Source organism: Chiloscyllium plagiosum, unplaced genomic scaffold (genome assembly GCF_037043375.1).
Source record: "Chiloscyllium plagiosum isolate Xiang-an unplaced genomic scaffold, Cpla_swu_hap1 HiC_scaffold_14, whole genome shotgun sequence".
NCBI classification, from domain to species: domain Eukaryota; kingdom Metazoa; phylum Chordata; class Chondrichthyes; order Orectolobiformes; family Hemiscylliidae; genus Chiloscyllium; species Chiloscyllium plagiosum.
This window is the reverse complement of record NW_028270152.1, coordinates 71,564,340-71,590,964: the sequence shown is the minus strand read 5'-3', so window position 1 is coordinate 71,590,964 and position 26,625 is coordinate 71,564,340. Positions and strand designations below refer to the sequence as shown.

Sequence of the window (26,625 nt, the reverse complement as noted above, 5' to 3'; positions counted from 1 at the left end):
CTCCACTATGTTGGGAAAACACCACATTGCTGCCAGCCAGCCATTAGGATACCACTTCTGCCACAGGACACAACAAAATTGGCATCCTAGAAGGCCTTAATGGAGTTGTCTACCTTTTGGATCATATTCTTATTCATTGCTTCATTAAGATAGAGCATTCTCAGGATACACTCACAGATTGGGTCTCACACTTAAGTACAAGTGTTAGGTTTTCCAAACCCACCATCAGTTTCTTGGAACACATTGTTAATGCTTCTAGTATTAAAGCAAAACCCTAAAGACAACAGCCATCAAGTGCTTTTTTTCACAGTCCATTACACACACACGCGCGCGCACACACACACACACCAATTAGCTTTTACAGCAATTTCTGAAATAGGAGTAGGCTTAGTATTGGGATATTAACCAACCATATAAATACAGTGGCTACAACAGCAGATCAGAAGCTAGAAACACTGCTGGGAGTAACTTACTTCCTGACTCCTGAAAGCCTGTCCGCCATCTATAAGGCACAAGTCAGAAGTATGATGGAATACTCCCCACTTGCCTGGATGAGTACAGCTCCAACAATATTCAAGAAGCTTGGCACTATCCAGGACAAAGCAGTCCACTTGATTGGCACTACATCCATAAGCATTTACTCCATCCACCACTGATACTCAGTAGCAGCAGTATGCACTCTCTACAAGATGCACTGCAGAAAATCACCATAGACCCTCAGATAGCACCTTCAAAACCCATGACCACTTCAACTATAAGGACAAGGGCAGCATGTATACGAGAACATGATCACCTTCATGTTCCCCTCCAAGCTACTCACCATCCTGACTTGGAAATATATTGCTGTTCATTCACTGCTGCTGGATCAAAATCCTGAAATTCCCTCCCTAATGGCATTGTGGGTCAACCCAGAGCAGGTGGACTGTAGTGGTTCAAGAAGTCAACCACCACCTTCTCAAGGGCAACTAGGGATAGGCAATAAGTGTTTGTCAGTCAGCAACGCTCACATTCCACAATCAAAAACTTTGATACATTCAGAAAAATGTTCATATCTACCCAGACCCTGGCCCACTATGATGTAAGTTTGTCAATCATTGTTATAGCTGTTGCATTTTTGGTTAGTTTAGGGATTGTTTTGTTTCAAATCCAACTTGATGGCTCTACAATGCATTGATAAATAGTCATCAAAAAGGAGAACCTAGCTTTCACCTCAGTCTGTAAAAAATTAAAAATGGATCACACGATATGAGTTATCTCCCATAACACCAAAGACACTACTCCAAATCAAAAGATTGTGATTGCATTACTTGTGATTTGACACCTACACAGAATGTGTTCAAGGTATACCCAAACCATGCCTGATACTTTGTCCTGCATTCCTGTGAGAAAGCCTACATAGAATTACACCTATTTTGGTGATGACATGGGGTCCTATGTTTCTTTGTTGACAAAGTTTCTCCCAGCAACCACACAGAAATGTGAAAAAAAATTATACTATCAGAAGGCTGATGCTGAACGTTTACAAATATGGAGTCCACTGCATACGTGCCCACTAATTGTATTTTAAAACAGTGCTTTGAGTGGTGTAGTCATCTTAGTTATGGACTAGTTGCTCATTTACAATGACCAAATTGTCATTTCCAGGGTCCTCAGGCTGGAAATTCTCCAATGTTTACACTAGAAACACCTGGGCATTATCAAATACCAGACAAGAGCCCAAAAGACCATCTAATGACCAGGTTTATCAAAGACCATTAAAGACATGGTCTAGGATTATACTACATATGCCTTCTGTAGAAAAGACCACAAGGAACATTTGACGACCTTCTCACTTCAACGGAAGCACCATGGGATGGACCTGTTCATCTTCAAGTGTTTTCGTGGAGCACTATTCCGGATGACTTGAGGTCAAGTGATTACATTATCCCACCTCAAAAGATGGTTATGATTATATTTGAAGAAACTTTTGCCAAATATGACATTCTACAGTACAGTAATTAATTCTTCAAACATTTTACTAAATCGTATGGTTTTGTGCATGTTAGCAGTTCACTAAGGATTTGGGAGTGTTTGAAAAACCAGAAAGGGCCTCCAAAACTTGATACAAAGGAACAAATAGATTCTGAAAGTAAAGGAACATGAAAATAGATTGTAAGAGGTTTTGGAAGTATACAAAAAGGAAGAAATTAGTTAAAATAAATATTGGGCCCTCAGAAGCAGAAACAGGAGAAACTATGAGGAAATGCCAGAGAAATTGATCAAAAATATTTTGTGTTTTCATAACAGAAGACACCAGTTACATTCCAGAAATAGAGGGTAATCTAGAAGTTAATACAATTGAGGGAATTAAGTAAACAAATATCAGGAGAGAAAAATTGTTGAAGTAATACGAAAAACTAAAATCCAATAATTCCATGTAACTAAGTCCTAGAGTTGTAAAAGAAATAATTGCAGATATAGTGGATGCATTGCGTATGATTTTCTAAATTGCATACATTCTGAAACAGTCCAGCAGATTAGAAGTCACAAATTGTAACATCTTGACAATAAGACTTTGTGTTTCATGGTAATAATTTGGGATAGATATTTATCGAGACCTATGGGATTTGGTTGTAAAGAGAGTCATGGAGTAATACAGCATGGAAACAGGCCTTTCAGCCCAAAGTGGTCCATGCTGACCATGGTGCCCACTCAGCTAGTTCCAATTGCCTGCATTTGGTCCATATCGCTCTAAACCCTTCCCATCCATGTATCTATACAAATGTTTTTTAAATTTTGCGATTGTACCTGCCTTAACCACTTTCTCTGGCAGCCCATTCTACATACACATCACTCTCTGCGTGAAGAAGTTGCCCCTCAAGTCCTTTTCAAATCTTTCCCCTCTCACGTTAAACCTATGCTCTCTAGTTTTCAATTCCTCATCCCTGGGAAAAAGACTATATGCATTCATCCTATCTATGCCCTTCATAACTTTGTACACCTCAATAGGTCACCTCTCACTCTCCTACATTGCAAGGAATAAAATCCTATCCTGGTCAACCTCTCCCTATAACTCAGGCCTACTATTCCTGGCAACATCCTCATAAATCTTCTTTGCACTCTTTTCACTTTAACTAGGTCTTTCCTATAACATGGCAACTGAAACTGTCACAATACTACAAGTGCAGCCTCACCAATGACTTATACAAATGTTACATAACATCCCAACTCCTACACTCAATGCCTCAACTGATGAAGGCCAATATGCTAAACGCCTTCTTCACTATCCTGTCTACTTGTTACACTACTACCTTGACACTCCGCAACACTCCTCAGGACCTTACCATTTGCTGTATATGTCACACTTTGTTTGATCTTCTCAAGTGGAACACCTCACACTTATCTGTATTGAACTGCATTTGCCAATCCTCAGCCCACTTGCTCATCTGATCAAGATTGTAATTTTTGATAACCTTCCTGCTATTAACGATACCTCCTAATTTTGTATCATCCACAAACTTACTAACCATACCTTGTACATTCAGATCATTTCTGTAAATAACAAAGGTCCCAGCATCGACTCCTATGGGAATTAGGACTTATAGCAGGAAGTGTATTTCATATTAAAACTAAATCATGTGTTGATAAATTACTGCATTTCGGGCAGAATTAATCATTTTTAAACCATTTCCACATTGCAACAGAATCTTTACTTAAATCCTGGTCAGACTTTTAGAGAAAAGTCTTCGATCTTTCTTGGTTGTGGAGCTATTGCGAAATGAGCACTAGTTTTTATCCAATACCTATTGATCAGTGTTCACAACTTAGCATAAATTTCTAATACAAAAGGCCACAGGATTACTTATACAGTGAATTAAATAGTATTTGAGTTTGGGAATTAGGCATGCTTGTTGGGACATTTGGGAAAAAAAACCAACCCTGCAGCTATGCAATCAGGTGAGAAAAGTATTGTTGATACTGATGCAAAGGTGTTCTATTTTCAGCAGTAACATTATTCAACTTGTTGGTAGCAAAAATAAATTCAATTTCTTTCAATTTATACATTTTGACAGAAAATACATACATTAGTAATACCGTCACCAAAACTGTTCCTTGAACATTTACCATATCTGATCACTACTAAAAGAAGGGTCTGTAGATTGGAAGGAGAAAAATGGTCTTTAGTGGAGTGATATGCTCTTCTTCTCAAATGTGAGAGTTTCAAAAGTGTTTACAGGTTACTGAAGATTATATCTGCAATAAATTTCATTGGTTGCGAATCCTGTCAGATCGAATGGATTACTGGAGCGACATTTAGAGGCATTGAGGAATTTACAAGAGCTAGGGGATGTGATAGATGACAGTTATGGGGAGGGAGAAAAGCCGCAGATACAATCAGGTAGCTGGGTTAATTCCAAGAAAGATAGGAGAAGTAGGCACGTAGTACAGTGGTTATCCCAGTTTCAAACAGGTATGCTGTTTTGGAAAGTGTAGTGAGTGATAGACTTTGAGGGGAATGTAGCACAAACAGCCAGGTTTCTGGTATCAAGACAGGCTGTACTGTAATGAGGGGTAAGTCGGGATCCAAGTGATTGATTGTGTTAGGAGATTCTCTAGTCACAGGCATAGACAGGCATTTCTGCAGCCAGTAGTGAAAAATCAAAATGGTGTGTTGCTTTCCTGGTGCCAGGATCAAGGATGTCTCAGAGAGGGTGCAAAATGTTCTCAAGGGGAAGAGGGATCAGCAGGAGATCATTGTGCACATTGGTACCAACGACATAGGAAGGGAAAAGGATGAGATTCTGAAGGGAGAACATAGAAAGTTAGGCAAGAATTTAAAAACGAGGTCCTCGAGGGTAGTAATATCTGGATTACTCCCAGTGCTACGAGCTAGTGAGGGTAGGAATAGAGGGATAGATCAGATGAATGCATGGCTGAGGAGCTGGTATATGGGAGAAGGATTCACATTTTTAGATCATTGGAATCTTTTCTGGATAGAAGTGACATGTACAAAAAGGACAGATTGCATCTGAATTGGAAGGGGTCTAACATTCTGGCAGGGAGATTTGCTAGAGCTGCTCAGGAGAACTTAAACTAGTAAGAAGGGGGATTGGGGCCCAGGAGATGCTGAGGAAAGAGATCAATCTGAGACTGGTACATCTCTCCAATCCCAAGCCTCCCAGCCTCATTCATGATGAAGGGCTTTTGCACAAAATGTCGATATTCCTGTTTGTCGGAGGCTGCCTGACCTGCTGTGCTTTTCCAGCACACTCTAATCTGAGACTGATATAGTTGAGAAAAGAAGCGAGCCAAATAGTCAGGACAGGCAGGGACAGAGCAGGGAACAAGGTAGGACTGATGAATTAAACTGTATTTATTTCAATGCAAGAAGCATAACAGGGAAGGCAGTTGAACTCAGAGCATGGTTAGGAACATGGGATTGGTATATCAAAGCAACTACAGAAACATGGCTCAGGGATGGACAGGACTGGCAGCTTAATGTTCCAGGAAACGAATGCTATAAGAAGGACAGAACGGGAGGCAAGAGAGGAGGGAGAGTGGTGTTTTTGATAAGGGATAGCATTACAGCTGTGCTGAGGGAGGATATTCCCAGATATACATCCAGGGAAGTTATTTGGGTGGAACTGAGAAATAAGAAAGGGATGATCACCTTATTCAGATTGTATTATAGACCCCCTAACGGTCAGAGGGAAATTGAGAAACAAATTTGTAAGGAGATCTCAGTTATCTGTAAGAAGAATAGGGTGGTTATGGTAGGGGATTTTAACTTTCCAAACATAGACTGAGACTGCCATAGTGTTAAGGGTTTAGATGGAGAGGAATTTGTTAAGTGTGTACAAGAAAATTTTCTGATTCTGTATGTGGATGTACCTACTAGAGAAGGTGCAAAACTTGACCTACTCTTGAGAAATAAGGCACCTCAGGTGACTGAGGTGTCAGTGGGGGAGCACTTTGGGGCCAGTGACCATAATTCTATTAGATTTAAAATAGTGATGGAAGAGGATAGACCAGATCTAAAAGTTGAAGTTCTAAACTGAAGGAAGGCTACCTTTGACAGTATTAAGCAAGAACTTTCAAAAGCTGATTGGGGGCAGATGTTCGCAGGTAAAGGGTCGGCTGGAAAATGGGAAGCCTTCAGAAATGAGATAACGAGAGTCCAGAGACAGTGTATTCCTGTTAGAGTGAAAGGAAAGCTGGTAGGTGTAGGGAATGCTGGATGACTGTAGAAATTGAGGATTTGATGAAGAAAAAGAAGGAAGCATATGTCAGGTATACAGAGGTGAGGTCGAGTGAATCCTTAGAAGAGTATAAAGGCAGTAGGAGTATAGTTAAGAAGGAAATCAGGAGGACAAAAAGGTGACATGAGGTAGCTTTCGCAAATAGGGTTAAGGAGAATCCAAAGCATTTTTAACAAATACATTAAGGGCAAAAGGGTAACTACAGAGTGAATAGGGCCCCTCAAAGATCAGCAAGGCAGCTTTTGTGTGGAGCCGCAGGAGATGGGGGAGATACGGAACAAGTATTTTGCATCAGTATTTCCTACAGTGGAGGACAAAGAAGATATAGAATGTATGCAAATAGATGGTGACATCTTGAAAAATGTCCATATTACAGAGGAGGAAGTGCTAGATGTCTTGAAACGCATAAGGGTGGATAAGTCCCCAGGACCTGATCAACTGTACCTTAGAACTCTGTGGGAAGCTAGGGAAGTGATTGATAGGCCCCTTGCTGAGATATTTGTATCATTGATAGGTAGGTGCCACAAGACTGGACATTGGTTAACTTGGTACCATTATTTAAAAAGGTGGTAAGGACAAGCCAGGGAACTATAGACCAGTAGGCTTGACGTTGGCAGTGGGCAAGTTGTTGGAGGGAATCCTGAGGGATAGGATTTACACATATTTGGAAAGGTAAAGACTGATTAGGGATAGTCAACATGGCTTTGTGCGTGGGAAATCATGTTTCACAAACTTGATTGAAGGCGTTTGGTATGCTTTCCTTTACTAGTCAGAGCATTGGGTACAGGAGTTGGGAGGTCATGTTGCGGCTGTACAGGACATTGGTTAGGACACTGTTGGAATGTTGCATGCAATTCTGGTCTCCTTCCTATCAGAAGGATGTTGTGAAACTTGAAAGAGTTCAGAAAAGATTTACAAGGATGATCCTCGGGTTCAGGGATTTAAGCTATAGGGAGAGGCTGAATAGGCTGGCACGGTTTTCCCTGGAGCATCGAAGGCTGAGGGGTGACCTCAGAGGTTTATAAAATCATGAGGGGTATGGGTAGGATAAACAGACAAAGTCTTTTCCCTGGGATGGGGGAATCTAGAACTAGAGTACATATGTTTAGGGTGAGAGGGGAAATATATAAAAGCGACCTAAGGGGCAACTTTTCAAGCAGACGGCGGTGTGTGTATGGAATGAGTTGCCAGACAAAGTGGTGGAGGCTGGTACAATTGCAACATTTAAAAACATCTGGATGAGTATATGAATAAGTAGGGTTTAGAGGGACATGGGCCAAGTGCTGGCAGATGGGACTTGATTAGGTTGGGATATCTGGTCGGCATGGATAAGTTGGATTTCTGTGCTGTACATCTCTATGATTCTTAAGTGCCAAGTAGTTTTAAAATGCAGAAACACACGGTCCTGTTAAATTAATGGTGAGAAGTTTGTATTCTGAATATGTCAGCCATTCATTTGTAAATACGCAAGTATCTAACTATGGAGAGAACTGTGCAGCACCTCTAAAGGTAGGTATGCTGTGAACTGTGGTGGATTCTTCCCAGTCTTGGCACGATATCTTTCTGGTCCAGAGTGACGTGGCATCAACTTGTCTGAATTAATTCCTTCTATCTTAAGCAGCTGTTTCAGATTATAACTTTGGTACAGTCGTCTTCGTCTGTTAGAAAACCAGAAATTACATAATATTAGACACTTTTACTGAACATGGTCTAATCAGCATTTAATAACCAACTAAATTGCAATAGCATAGATGAAGCTACAGGATTTACCCATCCTTAGCACCATAGCATATTTGAACTCTACCTGAAGGAGTGCTTTTCTCTAATGCCCAGCATTGTATAACATCTTATGGTTGTTCAATGTGGGAGCATCATATTTTGAAAAGTTAAAACAGTTCAAACGGTTGAAAGTGTTAACTTTTATTCAACAACTGGAAAAGCAAAGAAAAAAACAAACAGAAAAATTACATTTGCTTCTGGGAATAAACCAGGACTGACTGCCTTTCGAAAATCAAATAATTTACAGTCAGTGAATAATGACCTCACTCAGCTCATATCTATTAGAATCAGGTTATAATTAAGTCCTGTCTGGCTGGTTGCACTCGACGCTGCAGTATTCTACCATGCTGAAACTAATGTTTTTTCTCATCAACATCTTAATCGTGTGACTTGGAAGACTGGTCCTACCTCTCAGCTCTTTAGCATCTTTCACATCCACTGTTTGCCTGCTGCAGTTGTACAGAGAACAGCATGCAAGAGTTATATAGCACACTGTCTAGAGCATACTGCATGGTACCCCAGAGTAATCCAAGCATCAGAATCTCATCTTCAAGAAGGCCATTTTCTACTCCATGTTGGAGGGACAATTGTCCCAGCTAAACTATATCCAGCAACTATCATCAGCAGCTGCTGAGCAGCTTCCACACAGAGGTTGCGCTGAAGATCTCCTTACATTATGGAGGACATACATTGAGCTCAGTGTTTATCACCCTTGAAACCACTTCCTCCAGATGAACAAGGTATATTTATGCTGTAGACTGAGGAAGTCCCAGGACACTATCATAGAATTGTGTCATCTGCTGGAAAAGACTTGAAAAATGAGAAGGTAAGTGGTCATCCTACCCTGGTGACTGGCAAGGTGGCAACTATGCTAATTTTTTATCCAGTGATCCATTGGAGTCCTATGTACAATCTCTAAATTCTCAACCTACGAATTTATCAAGGATGTTAACTAATACAATTTGTACCAGATCACACAGGTTCACCTTGTCTCCCCATGGTAAGGTTAGTAGACTTTGCCAGCATAACCGGATTTGCCCAGGTACAGGGTGCTATAGACTGTATACAATGCGTCATATAACGTGGTTGACATCAGAAATAGAAAAGTCTTCATTTTAGTCTCTGTACAAGTTATCTATGATCATCAGTGTCACAATTTTCAGGTCTTACCAAATCCTCTGGAAACTGCCATGATGCCTACATCCTTGGAGCTTTTAGTTTCCTGCTTCATTCCAAGGGTTGTGTGCAAGGATGGTCACTGGGAGACAAGGGCTACCCCCTGCAACCATGACTGATAACACCATTATAAATGTCCTGTCTGAGGCTGAGCATAGATGTATCCTCTTAGACTGTACTCCTGAAAGGTGACAAGATATGTACTCCTGATGGGATTGAGGTTCACAAGGAGGTGTTAGCAATTTGAAAATAGATAAGACCCCAGGCCAGATGGGATTTATCCTAGGATTATCTGGGAAGCCCATGGAGGAGATTGCTGAGCCGTTGGCTTTGATCTTTATGTCGCCATCGTCTGATCATGGTCTACAGGAATAATGTCAGAAGACTGGAGGATAGTAAATGTTGTTTTCTTGTTCAAGAAGGGGAGTAGCATGAGGAGACGTAGCTTTAAATTGAGGGGTGATGGATATAGGATAGATGTCAGGGGTAGTTTCTTTACTCAAAGTGTAGTAGGGGTATAGAACGCACTGCTTGCAACAGTAGTAGACTCACCAACTTTATGGGCCTTTTATTAGTCATTGATAGACATATGGATGAAAATGGAATAGTGTAGGTTAGATGTGCTTCGGATTGGTTTCACAGGTCAGCGTAACATCGAGGGCCGAAGGGCCTGTACTGCACTGTAATGTTAAAAAGGACTATTGCCAGAAAAGTTTCTAGTAACGGGAATTTACGGTGAGACTCAAAGCACTCAATTATATAAAGTGAGTGTGTAGTGAAGAATGGAGAAGTCGTGGTAGGAGTATTAGATAAACTCTCAGCTTCAGGAATACAATTTGTCCTTGCTAATGATATAGCAGATTCATCAGTAGGAGTGGTTGAGAAAAGCCGTGGGAAACTCAGGCAACTGAAGTATTGCAGGACATCCTGGAATTTTTCCTGACTGTGTGGTAATGAGATCACAAAGTCACCAGCTAGAACAGGACATATCAAAGAGTACAGATAAGAACATTGAAGTGAAATTAGCAGAAATCCTGTTGGCCAGGAGCAGATAGATGACAATTCAGACATCTTTACTCAGACAAATTAAGTGAGTGCAGAAAGATGGAAACTTAAAGCAATTGTATCAAAAAGCATACACAGAAAAGGAATCCAAGTGTATCCCTGCATGCTATTGTCTTAAAAATGATGGCTTAATGAGGAAATAGAGACAATCAGATATTGAGGCAGATGAGAAATGGGCAAAAGTTCATCAAATTGTATTACCAGTGTGGTATAGAAAGGAGGTGTTGCGAGTGACGCATGAGCTACCACATAGGGGTCACTTAGGAGCGAGAAAATCACAAGCTAAAATACAAAAGCATTTTTACTGGCCTGGACTGCACAAGGGTGTAGTTGAATTTTGCCAGATGTGTCATTCATGTCAGGTAATTGGAAAACTGCAGGTAGTAATAAAACCCGTACCTTTCATACCTAATCCTGCATTCGAGGAACCTTTTACAAGAGTCTTAATTGATTGCATAGGTCCTCTACCTCAAACAAAAAGTGGAAATTAGTATTTGTTAACAATAATGGATGTGTTGACTAGATTTCCAGAGGCCGTTCCACTATGCAATATCACAGCTAAAAGGATTTTAGAGGAATTACTCAGATTTTTCATTAGATACAGACTACCATCAGAGATATAATCAGATCAAGGGTCAACCTTCACATCAAAATTATTCAAGGAAGTTATGGACACCTTAGGAAAAAATCAATTCAAATCTACCGCGTACCACCCAGAGTCGCAGAGAACATTAGAAAGGTAGCATCAGATATTAAAGACCGTGTTGAGGCCTGATAGTCAAGACTACTCAGACATTTGGGATAAGGGAAATCCATGTGTGTTTTTTGCGATCAGTGATGCACCAAATGAATCAACCAAATTCAGTCCATTTAAATTAGTTTTTGGGCATGAAGTAAGAGGACCATTAAAATTGATTAAGGAGAAAATGGTAAGTCAGAATTCAGAGATCACATATTTGGACTATGTGTCAAATTTTACGGAATGATTAAATAGAGCTGGGGAGTTGGCTATACAGCATTTAAAAGTATCACAGCAGACAATGAAACAGGAAGCAGACAAGAAATCAAAAACACGCAATTTTGCTATTGAGGATAAGGTATTAGTGTTACTTCCAGTGATAGATGAACCTTTAAAAGCAAAGTTTGGTGGACCTTATCAAGTCGAAAGGAAATTGAGTGAGTAAACTACTTGATAGGGAGTCCGGACAGAACAAAATCTCACAGCATGTGTCATGTGAATATGCTCAAAAGGTATTTTGACAGGGAAGGAAAGCAAGAGGAGGATGTGTTATTGATTACAACACAGAGGGAAGAACCAAGTTCAGAGGATTCTGAATTGGACATTCCTCAAATTAAATTGGACAATGAGGAAATTGTCAAATATTGGGATAAATTATTGAGTTACCCTTGAAATGGAAAATCGAAATTACCTAAAAGAGTTATTACTATCTTATGGGGAGATTAGTGAAAATTAGTTGGGAAGTACTAACCTAATTATGCATGATGTAGATATAGGAGATGCTGTTCCGATTAAGGAACGTTCTTAGAGGCATAAACCTCTAAAGTTGGCACAGCAGATTGAAGGTGATATCCAAGACAACAAAATTGAAGTGAATTACAGTGACTGGGGCTCACTCATAGTAATGATGCCAAAATCAGATAGTACGCTATGGTTATGTGTGGACTATCGCAAAGTCAATGCAGTTACAAAGATTAATGTAAATCCAATTCTGCATTTGGAAGACTGTGTTGAGAAGGTAGGACAAACAACTTATATTTCTAAGTTGGACTTAGCAGAGGATACTGGCAGGTATCTTTGTCAGAAAGAGCAAAGGCAATTTCAGTTTTCATAATGCCGAATGGACTGTATCAGTTTAAAGTCAAAGAATATGGTGCTGGAAAAGCACAGCCGGTCAAGCAGCATCCGAGGAGAAGGGGAGTTGACGTTTCATCAGGCTGTGCTTTTCCAGTACCACACTCTCCGACTCTGATCTCCAACATCTGCAGTCCTCACGTTCTCCTCCATGTATCAATTTAAAGTAATTTTCATTTGACATGAAAAATGCGCCAGCCACATTTCAGAGACTAACTAATAAGATCATTGCCAGACTACCCAATTGTGTTGTATATATCGATAATATGGTGAATGTTAGTCACAGATGGAAGGAACATTTACAACATTTATCAGACTTGTTCGATCAGCTTCGGAAGGCAGGCTTGGTGATAAACCTGGTTAAAAGTGAATTTGCCAAATCCCAAGTCACCTTCTTGGGTCATGTTATTATACATGAACAAATGGCCCCACAGGATGCAAAGACAAAAGTAATTGGGGAGTTTCCAATACCATTGACAAAAGGAGCAGTACTTTGTTTCCTGGGATTGAGTGGACTTCAGCAAAACTTTGTACCAAATTTTAGCAGTTTGGCTGCTCCACTCACTGAACTGTTAAAGGAAGGCAAGAAGTTTCAGTGGACAGCGGACTGTCAGAAGGCATTTGACAGCCTGAAAGCTGTGTTAACCACTGCACCATTAATAGCCACACCTAATTACACAATGCCATTCAAGGTGGCTATCAACGCAAGTGGTGTGGGTGTCGGTGTTCAGCTCTTGCAAGAAAATGACAAGATAGAAAGACCTATCGGGTATTTCTCCAGGAAGTTAAACATCCATCAGCAGAAATATTTGATGGTTGAGAAGAAGACTTTGAGCTTGGTGTCGGCATTACAACATTTCAGTGTTTATGTTACTAGTAACATATCTGAGACAATTATAGATACTGATCATAACCCACTGAAGTTGTGGAGAAATTCAAGGACAAAAATGCCTTGTTGTTACAGCCATTCAATTTGAAAATTGTACATGTGGCAGGATGAGAAAACGTGATTGCCGAAACATTGTCAAGACTCGAATGAAAAAACAGAAGTGTTCAGTGGCAGGAGTACAACAGATTGAAATGGAATGTAGTTGTGCATGTTTGCACATTTTTAGTCAGTGTAATGTCTATTTGTGTTTTAGAATACTAACAAGTTTTTAAGGGACTTTAAAATGAATCCACCTTTGGATACTGATGGTTCTTTTTTTTAAGGGGAAAGGTCTGCTCCTTTAACAAGGTTATGCAGTCCTTGGCTTTTTTTTCAGAAAGGTTATAAACGACACAGACTTCGAAAGGTCTGGGTGCTGAAGAGTTTTACGGCCAATTTGATAATAGCTAATAGATACTGCCTCAGACAGAAGGCTTTCAAGTTTTTAAAAAAACACCTGTGCAATGAAAGGGGAGTGGCCAGTTCTCCCAGCTTTTGTCTGGTTTGTTTTTTTTAAAGAAGTAATGTGTGAAAAATAGCTGCTGGACCCACAGAAGCAGATCCAGGCTGGTACTCTCTCTCTGACTTTTATATTGTAAGAACTTATGTTTGATTTTTCCTTTTGTGCCAAGGGGTGTTTATTGGGGATTGTTGCAAATATTTAGAACAGCATCATTAATTTGGGGTGATCTGTTGGGTTTACAGAGAGGTTAAGCTATCCGGTATTCTGTATTCTGTTGTTTGTGTTTCATTTAGGATTGATAGATTGATAGAACAGCACAGCACAGAACAGGCCCTTCAGCCTACGATGTTGTGCCGACCACTGATCCTCATGTATGCACCCTCAAATTTTTGTGACCATATGCATGTCCAGTAGTCTCTTAAATGTCCCTAATGACCTTGCTTCCACAACTGCTGCTGGTAATGCATTCTATGTTCTCACAACTTTCTGTGTAAAGAACCCACCTCTGACATCCCCTCTATACTTTCCTCCAACCAGCTTAAAACGATGACCCCTCGTGTTAGTCACTTCTGCCCTGGGAAATAGTCTCTGGCTATCGACTCTATTATCTTGTATACCTCAATTAGGTCCCCCTCCTCCTCCTTTTCTCCAATGAAAAAAGTCCGAGCTCAGTCAACCTCTCTTCATAAGATAAGCCTTCCAGTCCAGACAGCATCCTGGTAAATCTCCTCTGCACCCTCTCCAAAGCATCCACATCTTTCCTATAATAGGGCGACCAGAACTGGACGCAGTATTCCAAGTGCGGTCTAACCAAAGTTTTATAGAGCTGCAACAAGATCTCACGACTCTTAAACTCAATCCCCCTGTTAATGAAAGCCAAAACACATATGCTTTCTTAACAACCCTTCCACTTGGGTGGCCATTTTAAGGGATCTATGTGCCTGCACACCAAAATCCCTCTGTTCCTCCACACTACCAAGAATCCTATCCTTAATCCTGTACTCAGCTTTCAAATTCGACCTTCCAAAATGCATCACCTCGCATTTATCCAGGTTGAACTCCATCTGCCACCTCTCAGCCCATCTCTGCATCCTGTCAATAAATTGGAAATAAATTCTGTTTTGTTTAGAAACTAAGTGGTTTGACCAGCTGATTCTCACCCGGAACACCCACTTTACACCAGCTTAAAACAACTAGCAATGTTAGGGTCTGGGCTACCTTCCTGAAATGTTTTGAAGGTTCTGGCCTGGTCCATAACAATTTTAACAAAGAGGACCACAGAATACTTGGTATAGCGGACCTTGGTCTAATGTATGTCGCACAAGTTATGTCATGCAAATACATGAAGAGATTTAACTGCAATAGGATTGCTGGAACCTTGTTCTGCAACCTTCCAGGCATGCCCACCAACATCATCCAAATAAAAAAGCATTGTTTAAGACCATTCTGTCAAATACTTCCAGCTCAAGGTGAAAAGAAGTAAACTCCATGCTCTTGTGTAGTCTATGAGCTTTTGGATTATTTTTCTGGCGTGTGGCTACCACATTTGGAGTCATCTGTAATTACTTCTGCTTCACAGAGATGAGTATAACCAATTTGTCACAATCAACTGCATCTTTAAAAATGCTCATGCCAGTATTCCACATTGTTGGTCACTGCATGCATTTCAAATGCAGAATTCAACACATATGGGTATATATTTTACAAGTGTCCTTGATAATTATTTTTCTTCTGTGCAAACCTCTGAAGTCTGTGCATGGCAACAATTTTTGGAATCAAAAGTTATTGCTGCAAATGGCGTCAGCATGCTGATAGCTGTGCACAAACCTGCGGCTTAGACGGAACATTGATCATTGCATTGAACAGTGTATGTGCCCTATTAATGCAATTGTCCCTTGAACAGCCTCACATCATCCACAAGCAGAGCCCACATCTCAGAAGGGAAATAACATTTACTGCACCAATTCCAGGTATAGTGAGAGCATTTTTTATTTCCCAATCACATTAGCAATTTGGAGACAAGCGGAAGACAGTACAGGTCACACTTTGTAGCAAGTGTGTTAAACTAGCTGTTAATCTAGTATACATCCCAAACTTTCATTTCGCTTTGTTCCTTGTACTCCCTAAACACCCCATTGAGCTATTCACACTGCCTTTTGATTCTTTCATTTAAGTCTTCATCTTCCCAAATCACACCCGAGCCTAAGGGTTTGGCTTCATCACACCAATCATTGTGATGCACTGTTCCCCTCTCCATGATGATAATCATCATTGATTACCTCTTCCCAGTAACCTGTGTCCTCCAATGGGCTACCTTCTCCCACCTTTATATGTTGCGTTTTCCTGTCACAATTATTATCCCCTCTGCATCCCAGCATGCTCCAAATCCTACAAATGGCTGCCCATGTTTTCCCACCATGGCAGTGGGCCACTGATAACCCCCACGTCCCCCCACTTTGACTTTCAGCAAACTGACACCCAGATTGATTGTGGCCAATCCCCCTGACTAACTTGGAACAACAGCCCAAAATGATAACTGACAAGAACCCTGAGTGGTCTCTGTGAACTTTTCAAGTGACTTATTGCTACACCCTGTAGTGGTTGCACTGGACCTGCAGTACTGACTGTGGTCCAATCTCCAGACCATAATGATATGGAATTCCTGACCCGAAGCACCCCAAGCAACCAATTGACCATTTCTAAGCTCTTGGACTGAGATGGGGCACTGCATTTGATTGAGTATAACAGAGTCTATTGATTTGACTGAGGACAGGAACCCCTTAGATGTGGAGACATGGCTGTTTAGTTAAAGCACCTAGGCTGTTGTCACATGCTGTGGGTGTGACTTTGGCATAGCACGGTACCGTACAACAACATGTCTATCCCTTTGACTTATCATTATTGGAAAATCTGACAAGCTGCGTGGCTTTGTGTCTATGCTAAAAGGCAAGGTAAAATAAAAGTACTATGTAGCTAGAAGTTCATAATGAGGCAATAATGTGCAAAAAGGCTAGACAAGGCAGAGATGCAGTGAGAATCCAAGTAAGTGCAAAGTGAGTGCAAAGACAGCAATCATAAAGTCCACTTCCCATGCTGTTCCAATGTAAGAGATGGGTGCACGCCAATGTGCAAAAAATGGTCTAGCAGCGGTTTTATGATGAGAAGTGTTGTGCCGCATTGATGTGGTGAACTGTAATACAAAAGGATCAAAAGTTGTTGGGAGAATGTGGTGTGGCCAATGTGTGTCCAGCGCCACTTTCTGTGGACAAAGGATGCAGATGGTTGCTGCCTTGAATGTTGGGGCCTACTGGCTAAGGTGGAAGCCTTGAGGAGCAAATGATGAAATAGAGCCATGAGTTATGAGCTTAGACTTTTATGTTAGGAATTGTTGCTGAAATAACTCCACAGAGGCCGGTATCCCATCAGTTTGAAGTCTAGCTGGGCTTCTGCTAGTAGCTGCTTTTGCCTGATTACATCATTAATCTCACACACCAAACGGTCTCTCAGCATCTCATTAAAGGTTAAACCAATGTCACACATCTTTGCCAGTCGTCTTCACCTAGTTAAAAATCCCGATACAGATTCCCCTAGATTTCAGAAAATGCTCATGATTCAGATTTAGAGAATGCTTGGGCTCATAATATTCTTTAATTAAATTTGCCAACTCTTGAAGGGTTTAGAATCTGGTATCTTAAGGAAAGTTAGGTTCCTAATAACCGAGAAAGCTGTGGGTCCACAAGCCATTAAGAGAATTACTTTTGACTTTTCATCTACCCCAATGTCATTTGCCCAGAAACAATAAACACATTCTTTCCACATACTGGGCCTAGTCATCAACAGCAGTATCGAATGAGTCAAGCCTCCCAAATAACGGCATGATGCCAGATATGTTTACCCCAACTTTGCTGATGACACCAACATGGTAGGATATCTAACAACAATGAGTCATAACACAGAAAGGAGTTAGAAGGGTTGGTGACATGGTGCAATCTCTCTCTCAAATGTCAGCAAAATTAAAGAACTGATCATTGACTTCAAAAACAAAGGAGGAGAACATGCCCCAGTCTACATGAACAGGGCTGAGGTTAAGAGGGTAGAGAATGTCAAGTTCCTAGGAGTGATGATAACCGGCAACCTGTCCTGGACTTCCCATGTAGATGCGATGGTCAAAAAAGCACAACAATAATGCCTTTTCTTCCTCAGACAGCTCAGGAAATTTGGCATGTCCATAAGGACCCTTACTAACTTCTACAGATGCACCACTGAAATCATTCTGTCCAGGTGCATAATGGCCTGGTAGAGCAACTGCTCTGCCCAGGACGGAAAGAAATTACAGAAGATTGTGTGCATAGCCCACACCATCACTGAAGTCAACCCTCCGTCCATGGACACAATTTATATGGCTTGTTGCTGCAGAAAGGCTACCATCATCATCAACGACCAACGCAGCCTGATAATGCTCTCCTACAACTCTCCCATCAGGCAGACGATACAAAAGCTTGGACAGACACACATCAGCAGGTTCAAGAACAGCTTCTTTCTGGTCATTATTAGATTGTGGAATGGACTCTCTAACTTCATATAATGCTGATCTTGCTAATGTTGATCTTGCCCAGTGCAAGCCCTGTATGACATAACCTGTAAGCCTCTAAGTTTTTTTTTCACCCTCTGATCTGTATGTCCTTCCTTACTATGATCTGCCTGTATTGCTTGTAAACAAAGCTTTTCACTGTACTTAGCTACATGTGACAATAAATAAATCAAATCAAATCAATTCAAAGGCGACTGTCGCAAGCACATTTCTTCAGGAGCACACTTTACTCTCATTGCCACTAAGATAACACCACAGAGGTTGATATCCAGCCGCCAAGTCACCTGTTATTTATACCTGGAAAGTCCTTGATTCTGATCCAGCTCCCTCAGAGCTAGCTCTCAATGAACAGTCAGACGTTCCATTTTCTATCTGACAGGCAGGACTCCCTGATTAGTAGCCTCCATAAGGAACTTATATTCAATTATGTCTACCTGTTTACTTGCTACAATCATTACATTTGCTGTCTGCTTTGTACAGTGCACTACATTCCCTGCCATATGGGAGAATAGAAAACCACAAATAAATGAGGTCAGGTTCAGTACTGAAGAGGTATAAATACATACAAATAGGTGTCTGGCCACTTACTAGCAGAAATTTCGTTTAAAACCGCGAGTGGAAAATCAGACACACCATATTTTACCAATTGACTTGGCCATGCCCACATTATTCAGGTGCTGTGAAGATGCCACTGAATATTTTGGTGCTACAACAATGTGTCAGGAAACATAGATTTCATTGTTCAAGTCCTGGAGTGGGACTTGCACATGCCACCTTTTCGCCTAGACATGAGGCGGCTCTCAAATAAGCTATAGCTAACACCATTAAATTTAATGGGTAAATATTCCAGTTTAAGTGTGCTCATTTAAGGTTGTATACATATTGTTTGATAACATTAACAATCAGCTAGTATTTACAGTAAATATAGAGTATTTTTAAGTTGCTGTTGAGCTACCTAGATTTTATGTCAGCTTAATGTCAATAATATTCTCGTAGTGTATGACATAGTCAATGCTCAACATGTATTGTGCCAATGTTAAAAAGTTTAGCTTCATTAGTAGCCTGCTGCTGACAATCTCATGCTTTATTAAAGGATATGCACCAAGAACTGGAAGATACCTTTCAATCTCAAGTTTGCGGGGACGCTGTCCTGGAGCCACATGAAATGGAACTTGCACCTTTGGTTGAAACGACCTCAATGTGAAGTCGGACCTTGCTTGCAATTCAGTACTTGATCCATATATTTGTGATTCTAGATGTGTTAAAAGATCATCAGGCCCATCGAAGGAAAAGACTGAAATTAGGGAATTAAGTGTTATTAAGCACATAGAAGCAAACTGCAAAAGAACCAGTTCCAACAACAGCATGGTTGCAAGAGAGAAACTATATTAGCCATTTTACTGAAAGTCAACAAAATCAACAAATGAGAGAAAAACAAAAAGTGCATCATTCTGACAAAAGAAATGTTCAAGCTTTTTCCCTATGCACAAGTATTTCTAACATTTAAAGTCTTTGTTTAATTTGTCACACTCATGGTAGCGTACAAGTTTTCCCTCAAATTTGTTACATTTTGAAGGAATTGGAACAGAGAAGCCACATCCACGGTACTGAAGCAAGAAATGGATAGAAACAAACAAAAAGGTAAAAGTGCATGAGCTACATCAAAAGGGATTGAAGGAAAATTGGAGAAATCCAAAGATGTGTAGGTTAAGTGAACTGGCCATGCTAAATTGCCCATAGAGTTCAGGGATGTGTAGGTTAGGTGCATTAGTCAGGGGTAAATGTAGAGTATTAGGGTAAGGAAATGGGTCTGGGTGGGTTACTCTTCAGAGGGTCACTGTGGACATGTTGAGCCAAATGGCCTGTAGGGATTCTCTGACTCTAAAGATGCTTTATATATGGAAATTAAACTACACTCATGAATATATTGATGTATTAACATTTATTCAACACTGCATTCCACATCATCTATAACATTGGGAACAGATCTTGAGTTTATCATTGGTTTAAAATGGGTGCCAGTAAATCAGCACCCTGCTATACATCTCTTTTAACTTTTATTTTCATTTTTGCTACATTCAATAGGTACTTACCTTGAGGAGTATAGTACTGCTGGCCTGACTGATTTAGGTAGTGCCTTGATACCTCAGGACCTTCTTGAACATTCTAAGAAAAATTAAAATAGTATGTTATTAGACTCAAACTCTTCCAAAAATATATATTAAGAACTACTTAAAATAGAAAATGTTGGAAACAGTCAGTAGATCACTTGACATCTGTGAAGACAGAAACAGTAATAACTGTAACAGGTGTAAAAAGTCTGTATAGTTTGTTCAAGCTGGAGATCACCAGACAAAAATGTTGCAAAGCATTATTTGAAAGCATGAGTATAAGTTTGTTTTGGCCAGAAACACCAAACGGACCATAGCAAATTGGCTTTTTTTAAAAAATCAACCTGTTCAGATTATTACACACTTCTTGAGCAGCTGGGACTTGATCCTGGAGCCCATGACTCAGATGCCATATTATGAGACAAAGATTGCAAGGTATACCAAATCAGACTTATTAACACTAGAATCGCAGCATAGTGAAATTAAAATGTTCAATGACCCTCAAAATGGCCCAGCTGCTCCTAATCAACCAGACCTTAAGATATCAGACACCGAGTTTATAGTTTAAACAAAAAAAAACAATTTATTATTTATACTGTAACTTTAGTAGAGCAAAGCTAAATAGGTAATCTAATTAATGTATATGATTTAAAGTCAATCTTCTTTGATTGCAACCCTTACTCTCATACACAGATAGACAAGGTTAAGGGATAAATTAAAAAGAAAAGAGCTGTGATTTTCCAGTTCAGTGGCCATTTCATCAATGAGTACCAGGTCGCCATGGAATCCTTGAATGATATGTTGCATTGTTGATACACAGGATTGTATCTTGCCTAAATTCCAAAGTCACCAGTCAATGCAAACAGCTTCCAGCAACCTCTTATAAACTGGGATTCTTTTTCAGATTATTCAATAATTCTTTAACTAAGATAAAACTAGAGTATAAAACTCAAACACAGCTTTTCTGTCCAACAGCTTCAGAGGTCACAACATTCTGCCCAAGAAACTCAGTCAAAACCAGTTCAATCTATGATTTCTTTCTCTTTTTTCCACATTCTCTGTGGTTGTTTGGCTGGCCAGCACCAGCATCCCCTTGATTGTACCAATGCAACACATGGTGGTGCTGAAAGTCTGCGATGTTCTTAAAACAATAATTAACCTGCACTTTGCTTTCCAGGCCAGTTCTCATAAACAATCAATAATTTGCTCTCTCCTCCTCTTCCAAAACAAAAACTGCTGCTCAAAATTCAAAGTTCGTATCGCAACTTCAGCTCATGTCCCTGTGTAAAAATGAGAAAAGCGAAAGAAAAACTGTGATGTTTTCAACAGTAGGGGCATTATCATTGTGCCACACAAGCTCTATCGGCTATTCATTTTATACTCTACCTGATACCCATCTTCAAACTGAGCTTTAAATTCACTATCCCTTGCTACTTCCAACCTTTTCAACTAATTAAATCTCAAGTCCAGTAGCTGTGACGCATTGAGGTAATAATTTTAAATCTTCCAGTTGATAAAAAAAAAATGAAAATGGTAATAAGCACTGGGAAAGATTGTTACAGACTTTAGAAGGACTTGGACTAACTGGTGAAAAAAGCAGACACGCAGCAAATGAGTTATAAAGCAACAAGTGTCGTGAAATATTTTTGTAGGAAAACTGAGGAAGGGGGAAGTAAACTAAATGGTATGATTTTAAAATGAGTATAGAAACAGACAGACAATCAGGAGGCTATATGTATACACAAGTTTTTGAAGATGACAAGATGAGCTTGTGAAAAAGGCAAATGTAAATACAGGCACAGAGTACCAAATCTATGAAGCTCTGCTAAATGTCCATAAAACACAAATTACAGCTCAGGAGCTAATACTGGCCAGCCCATTTTGGGAAGAATGCCAAATGTTGTTGTGAGGATATAGAGAAAAAATACTGAAAGGCAATAAGAAAGAAGGATTTCAGCTGTGTGGAAAAGCTGGATTAGCTGGGCTGTTTCCTTTGGGGAAAGGATATTAAGGGAAGATTTAATTGTTCAAAATCATGAGGAATTTTCATTGAGTTAATGGGAGAAACAGTTGCCAGTGATAGAAAGATTAGTAAGTAGAAGATACAGATTTTAAGCTAACCTCTAAAGAACATGAAGAAAACGTTTTATCATGTGGTGAGTTGGTTTGAGCTGAAAAACATTACTGGAGTAGATTCGGTAACTTTCAGACAGGAATTGGATAAATACTTGAAATCGAAACTTTTTCAGCACTCTGGTGAAAAGACAGAGGAGTGGGCATAATTGGCTAGTTCTTTCAAAGAGCGCTGGGCCAAACAGTCTTTGCAGCATATCCTCAGTGACAACACGATTGTTTAAAATGGGCATGTTTTAATTTTGTAATGTAACTTTCCAAATAACATGCAAATCAATATTGCTTGTCTGTCACATTTGCAGACTCCCATTCTGGGTTGTTAATTTCAATTAAGATAAAGAACATCATCGAGCTTTTCCATACAGATCAGCAATAGAAATGAGTGAAAAGCAACCACCAAGTCACATTCATAAAATTCCTAGCAGGGGATATAACAGCTGCTTTGAATCATTAGTTCAGAAACTGTCAAAAATTAGTTCATGGCTGATTAAACTGCATTAAGGAAAAAAATGGATTTTATGGTGCACTGGTAATGTTCCTAGCTCTAAGCAAAAATGTCCAGGTTCAGACCCGACCTGCCCTGGAGCTTATCATAATTAAACAGGTTCATTAAGAAAATATTTGACAAAGGGAACGACAAGGGAGAAAAATGAATGTCAAACGCTCTAATCGAACCATGATTTTCCTGGTACTTGATTGCCAGCCCCTAATCTGGCATCTGCCTTTAGTCTTCTCTCTTCCCCATTCTGAAAAGTTTCAAACAAATTTTAATGTACATTACAAAATGCATGCTAGAGATTTCATGGGTGGTGGGGTGGGGTGGGGTGGGGAGAGGATGATAGGAAAAGTAAGTGCAATCGCAAACCTATAAATTGTTGTCTATTTTGCAATGTAAATCTATTCTTACTACAATGGTAGACTTTCAAATACACATAACGTACATGCCCAGATAAAATCAAACCATCTCAATATGCTTTCATATTTTTTAACATAATGCAGTTTGCTCAAAACTTGCCTTGAGCTGAGGTAAGATTGAGACACTCACATTTCAGATAAGTATTACCACAAACAAAACCAGTGAAACACTAGAACACAGACATAGGAGAGAATGAAATATGTTTACTAAAGCAGTTTTCTGGGTGTATATACAGAAACTCAAACCATTAGGTTTGGCTATGCATGGCATGCAATAAATATTCACAGTACTTACCCCCAGAACGGTTGATGCTCCTGCAGCAAGGATTTCTGAATAGAAACCCCTTGGTTTAATCGTAGGGTATTTTTGCACCATCTCTTCAGAATCCTCTAAGTTGGCTTTAGATGATTTTAATTTCTTCTTCGGAGGGAATTTTGATTTGCTGCTTGATTCCATCCTCTATCAGAAGTCAGAAACTGAAACAAAGTCCAGTTAGATATTGTAATACCTGTATTAATGTTTCTTGACATTCAAGATTGTTCACTAAAACATAAAAGTTTAAAAATTATATGGAGTTTCAATGAAGTAAATATTTCCACTAATTATTAAATTGATAACAAGAAGGGATATAAATTTAAGAAAATCACCCATAGGACTAAAGGCCAGTTTGGAGATTTCACTTTTCTTTACATAACACGGACGACTGTTAGATTGTATAATGTGCTATGAGAAAAGCAAAATCCACAACAGATTTTAAAGCTATTGGGAACTGTAAAAGGGTCATAGTCATAGAATCCTGGAGTCATACAGCATGGAAACAGACCCTTCAGATTACTTGTCCATGCTGAACATAATCTCAAACTAAACTAGTCTCACCTGCCCATATCCATTCCTCTCATAATTTTATAAACCACACAGCCTGCTATGCTCCAGTGAAAAATCTCCCATCCCATTCAGCTTTTTTTATAACCCTAACCTTCCATACCCAGCAACATCTTGGTAAATCTCTTCTGAACCCGCTCTAGCTTAGTAATATCCTTCCTATAACTAGGCGCCCAAACTGGACACAGTACTCTAGAAGAGGCCTCGCCAATGTTCTGTACAACCTCAACTCCAACTCTCAAAGGACTGAGCAATGAAGGCAAGCTTACTAAATGGCCTTTTTTTAACCATTCTGTCTGTATGTGATACAAACTTCAAAGAATTATGTACCTGAACCCAACACTACCCAAGGCCCTACTATTAATTGTATAAGTGTGGCTCCACTTGTTTTATCAAAATGTAATACCTCACATTTCTCCAAGTTGAACTCCATTTGCCATTTTTCAGCCCATTGACCCATTTGATCCCTTTATCTCAGAAAACCTTCTTCACTGTCTATTGTGCCATCTATTTTTGTGTCCCCAAACTTACAAACAATGCCTTCTATATTCTCAAACAAATCATTTATATAAATGACAAACAAAAGAGGACCCAGGAGTTGATTACTTTGGAACATCACTGGCGACAGGCCTCAAGTCCGAAAAGCAACCTTCCACCATCACTTTTTGTCTCCTGTCGTTAACCCTATTATGTACCAATTGTCAAGCTCACCCTGAATTCTATGTGACCTAACTTGCTCTGTTATCACATTCTTTACAATAGGCTCTAACATTCTTCCAATTATAGATGTTAAGTAGTCAATAGTTACCTAGCTAATTTTTTTTGAAATGCCAGGACGCAACGCACTGGGCCCAGAGAACATGAGTCCATAGTCCAATAGTTTTCCTAATGTTTTCTCTCTATTGACAGTTGGGCCAGTATTTATTGACATCCATGAGGGGACATGGCCGGGTGAATATTGAAAGAATGTTTCCACTTCTAGAGAACTTAAAACTAGGGTCGCGATTTAAAAATAAAGAGTTGCCCATTTAAAAAAGATAAGGAAACATATTTTTCTCTCAGAGGTTTGAGAGTCTTTGGAACTCCTTTTCTCAAAGGGCAGTGAATGAAAAGTTTTTAGGTATTTTTAAGGAAATGGTAGATAGATTCTTGATTACCATAAGAATGAAAGATTATCAGAAATATGCAGGGATGTAGAGTTGAGGTAAAAATCAAATCAGCTATGGTCTTAATGAATAGTGGAGGAAAGTCAAAGGGCCAAGTGAAAAAGCCCAGGCACAAAGTACAAAAGATAAGACAGAAGCATTTGCAGCAATCTTCAGTCAAAAGAGCCAAGTGACTGATTCATCTTGGCCTCCTCCAGTGGTCCCTAGCATCTCAGATATCTGTATTCAGCCATTTCAATTCACTCCACATGATATCAAGAAACAGTCAGAGGTCATTTTTGCTGGATACTGCAAAGGCTATGGCCCCTGACAACATTCCAGCAAAGGTACTAAAGCCTTTTGTGCCAGAGCTTACCTGTCCCAAGACAAACTGCTCCAGTACAGCTAAAACAGTGGCATCTATCTGACAATATGGAAATATGTCCTGGTATGTCTTACACACAAACAGCAAGATAAATCCAACTCGGCCAATTACCGCCTTATCAGTCTAATGTCAATCATCAGTAAAATGATGGAATGTGTCATCAACAGTGCTATCAAGAAGCAGCTGCTCAGCATAATCTGTTCACTGGCATCCCGTTTGGGTTCTGTAAAAGCCAGTCAGCTCCTGACCTCAAACATGGACAAAACAGCTGAATTCCAAAGGTGAGGTGAGAGTAACTGCCCTTGGTGTAAAGGCCACATTGATCAATGGTGGAATCAAGAAGCCCAGCAAAACTGGAATCAATGAGAATCAGGGACAAACTCTCTGCTGTTTGGAGTCATACCTGGCACATAGGGAGATGATTGTGGAAGGTGAATGTCAATCATCTCAGATACAGGACATCTTTGCAGGAGATCTTCAGCGACGTGTTCCCAATCCGACCACCTTCAGCTGCTTCATCAATGACATTCCCTACATCATAAGGTCAGAAATAGGGGTGTTCACAGATAGTTGCACAATATTCAGTCCCTCTCATGTCTTCTCAGATACTGAAGCAGCTCATGTTCAATTGCAACAAGATCTGGACAACATTCAAGATTGGGCTGACAAGCAACAAGTAAAATTCATCCCATATAAATGTGTGGCAATGACTACTTCCATAAAAGGTAATCTAACCACTCGGAATTGAGTGTTCATTCCATTGAGTGTTACCATCACACAGCGACCAGAAACTCACTCCATGTAAATATAATGGCTATAATAGCAGGACAGAGGCTAGTAAAATTGCAGTGAATAACTCACTTCCTGACTCGACAAAACCTGTCCATTATCTACAAGGCACACATCAGGAGTGTGATGGAATACTCCTCACTTGCCTGA

General features: G+C 39.9%; 1 protein-coding gene across 2 annotated transcripts in view; it reads right to left on the bottom strand.

The window, feature by feature from the left end:
* Window positions 1–26,625, bottom strand: part of dnah1 (dynein, axonemal, heavy chain 1) — a 422,195-nt gene that overhangs the window by 383,263 nt on the left and 12,307 nt on the right. The window contains exons 2-6 of one of the 2 annotated variants that reach the window (XM_043708503.2): window positions 26,090–26,217; window positions 23,569–23,750; window positions 20,208–20,280; window positions 19,234–19,408; window positions 7,741–7,897 (exon numbers count right to left, since the gene is read on the bottom strand). In XM_043708503.2, coding sequence (XP_043564438.2) covers window positions 7,741–7,897; window positions 19,234–19,408; window positions 20,208–20,280; window positions 23,569–23,730 — 567 coding nt within the window. In that variant the 5' untranslated portion in view covers window positions 23,731–23,750; window positions 26,090–26,217. The remainder of the gene's footprint in view (window positions 1–7,740; window positions 7,898–19,233; window positions 19,409–20,207; window positions 20,281–23,568; window positions 23,751–26,089; window positions 26,218–26,625) is intronic. The other variant, XM_087994517.1, reaches the window with a different exon arrangement.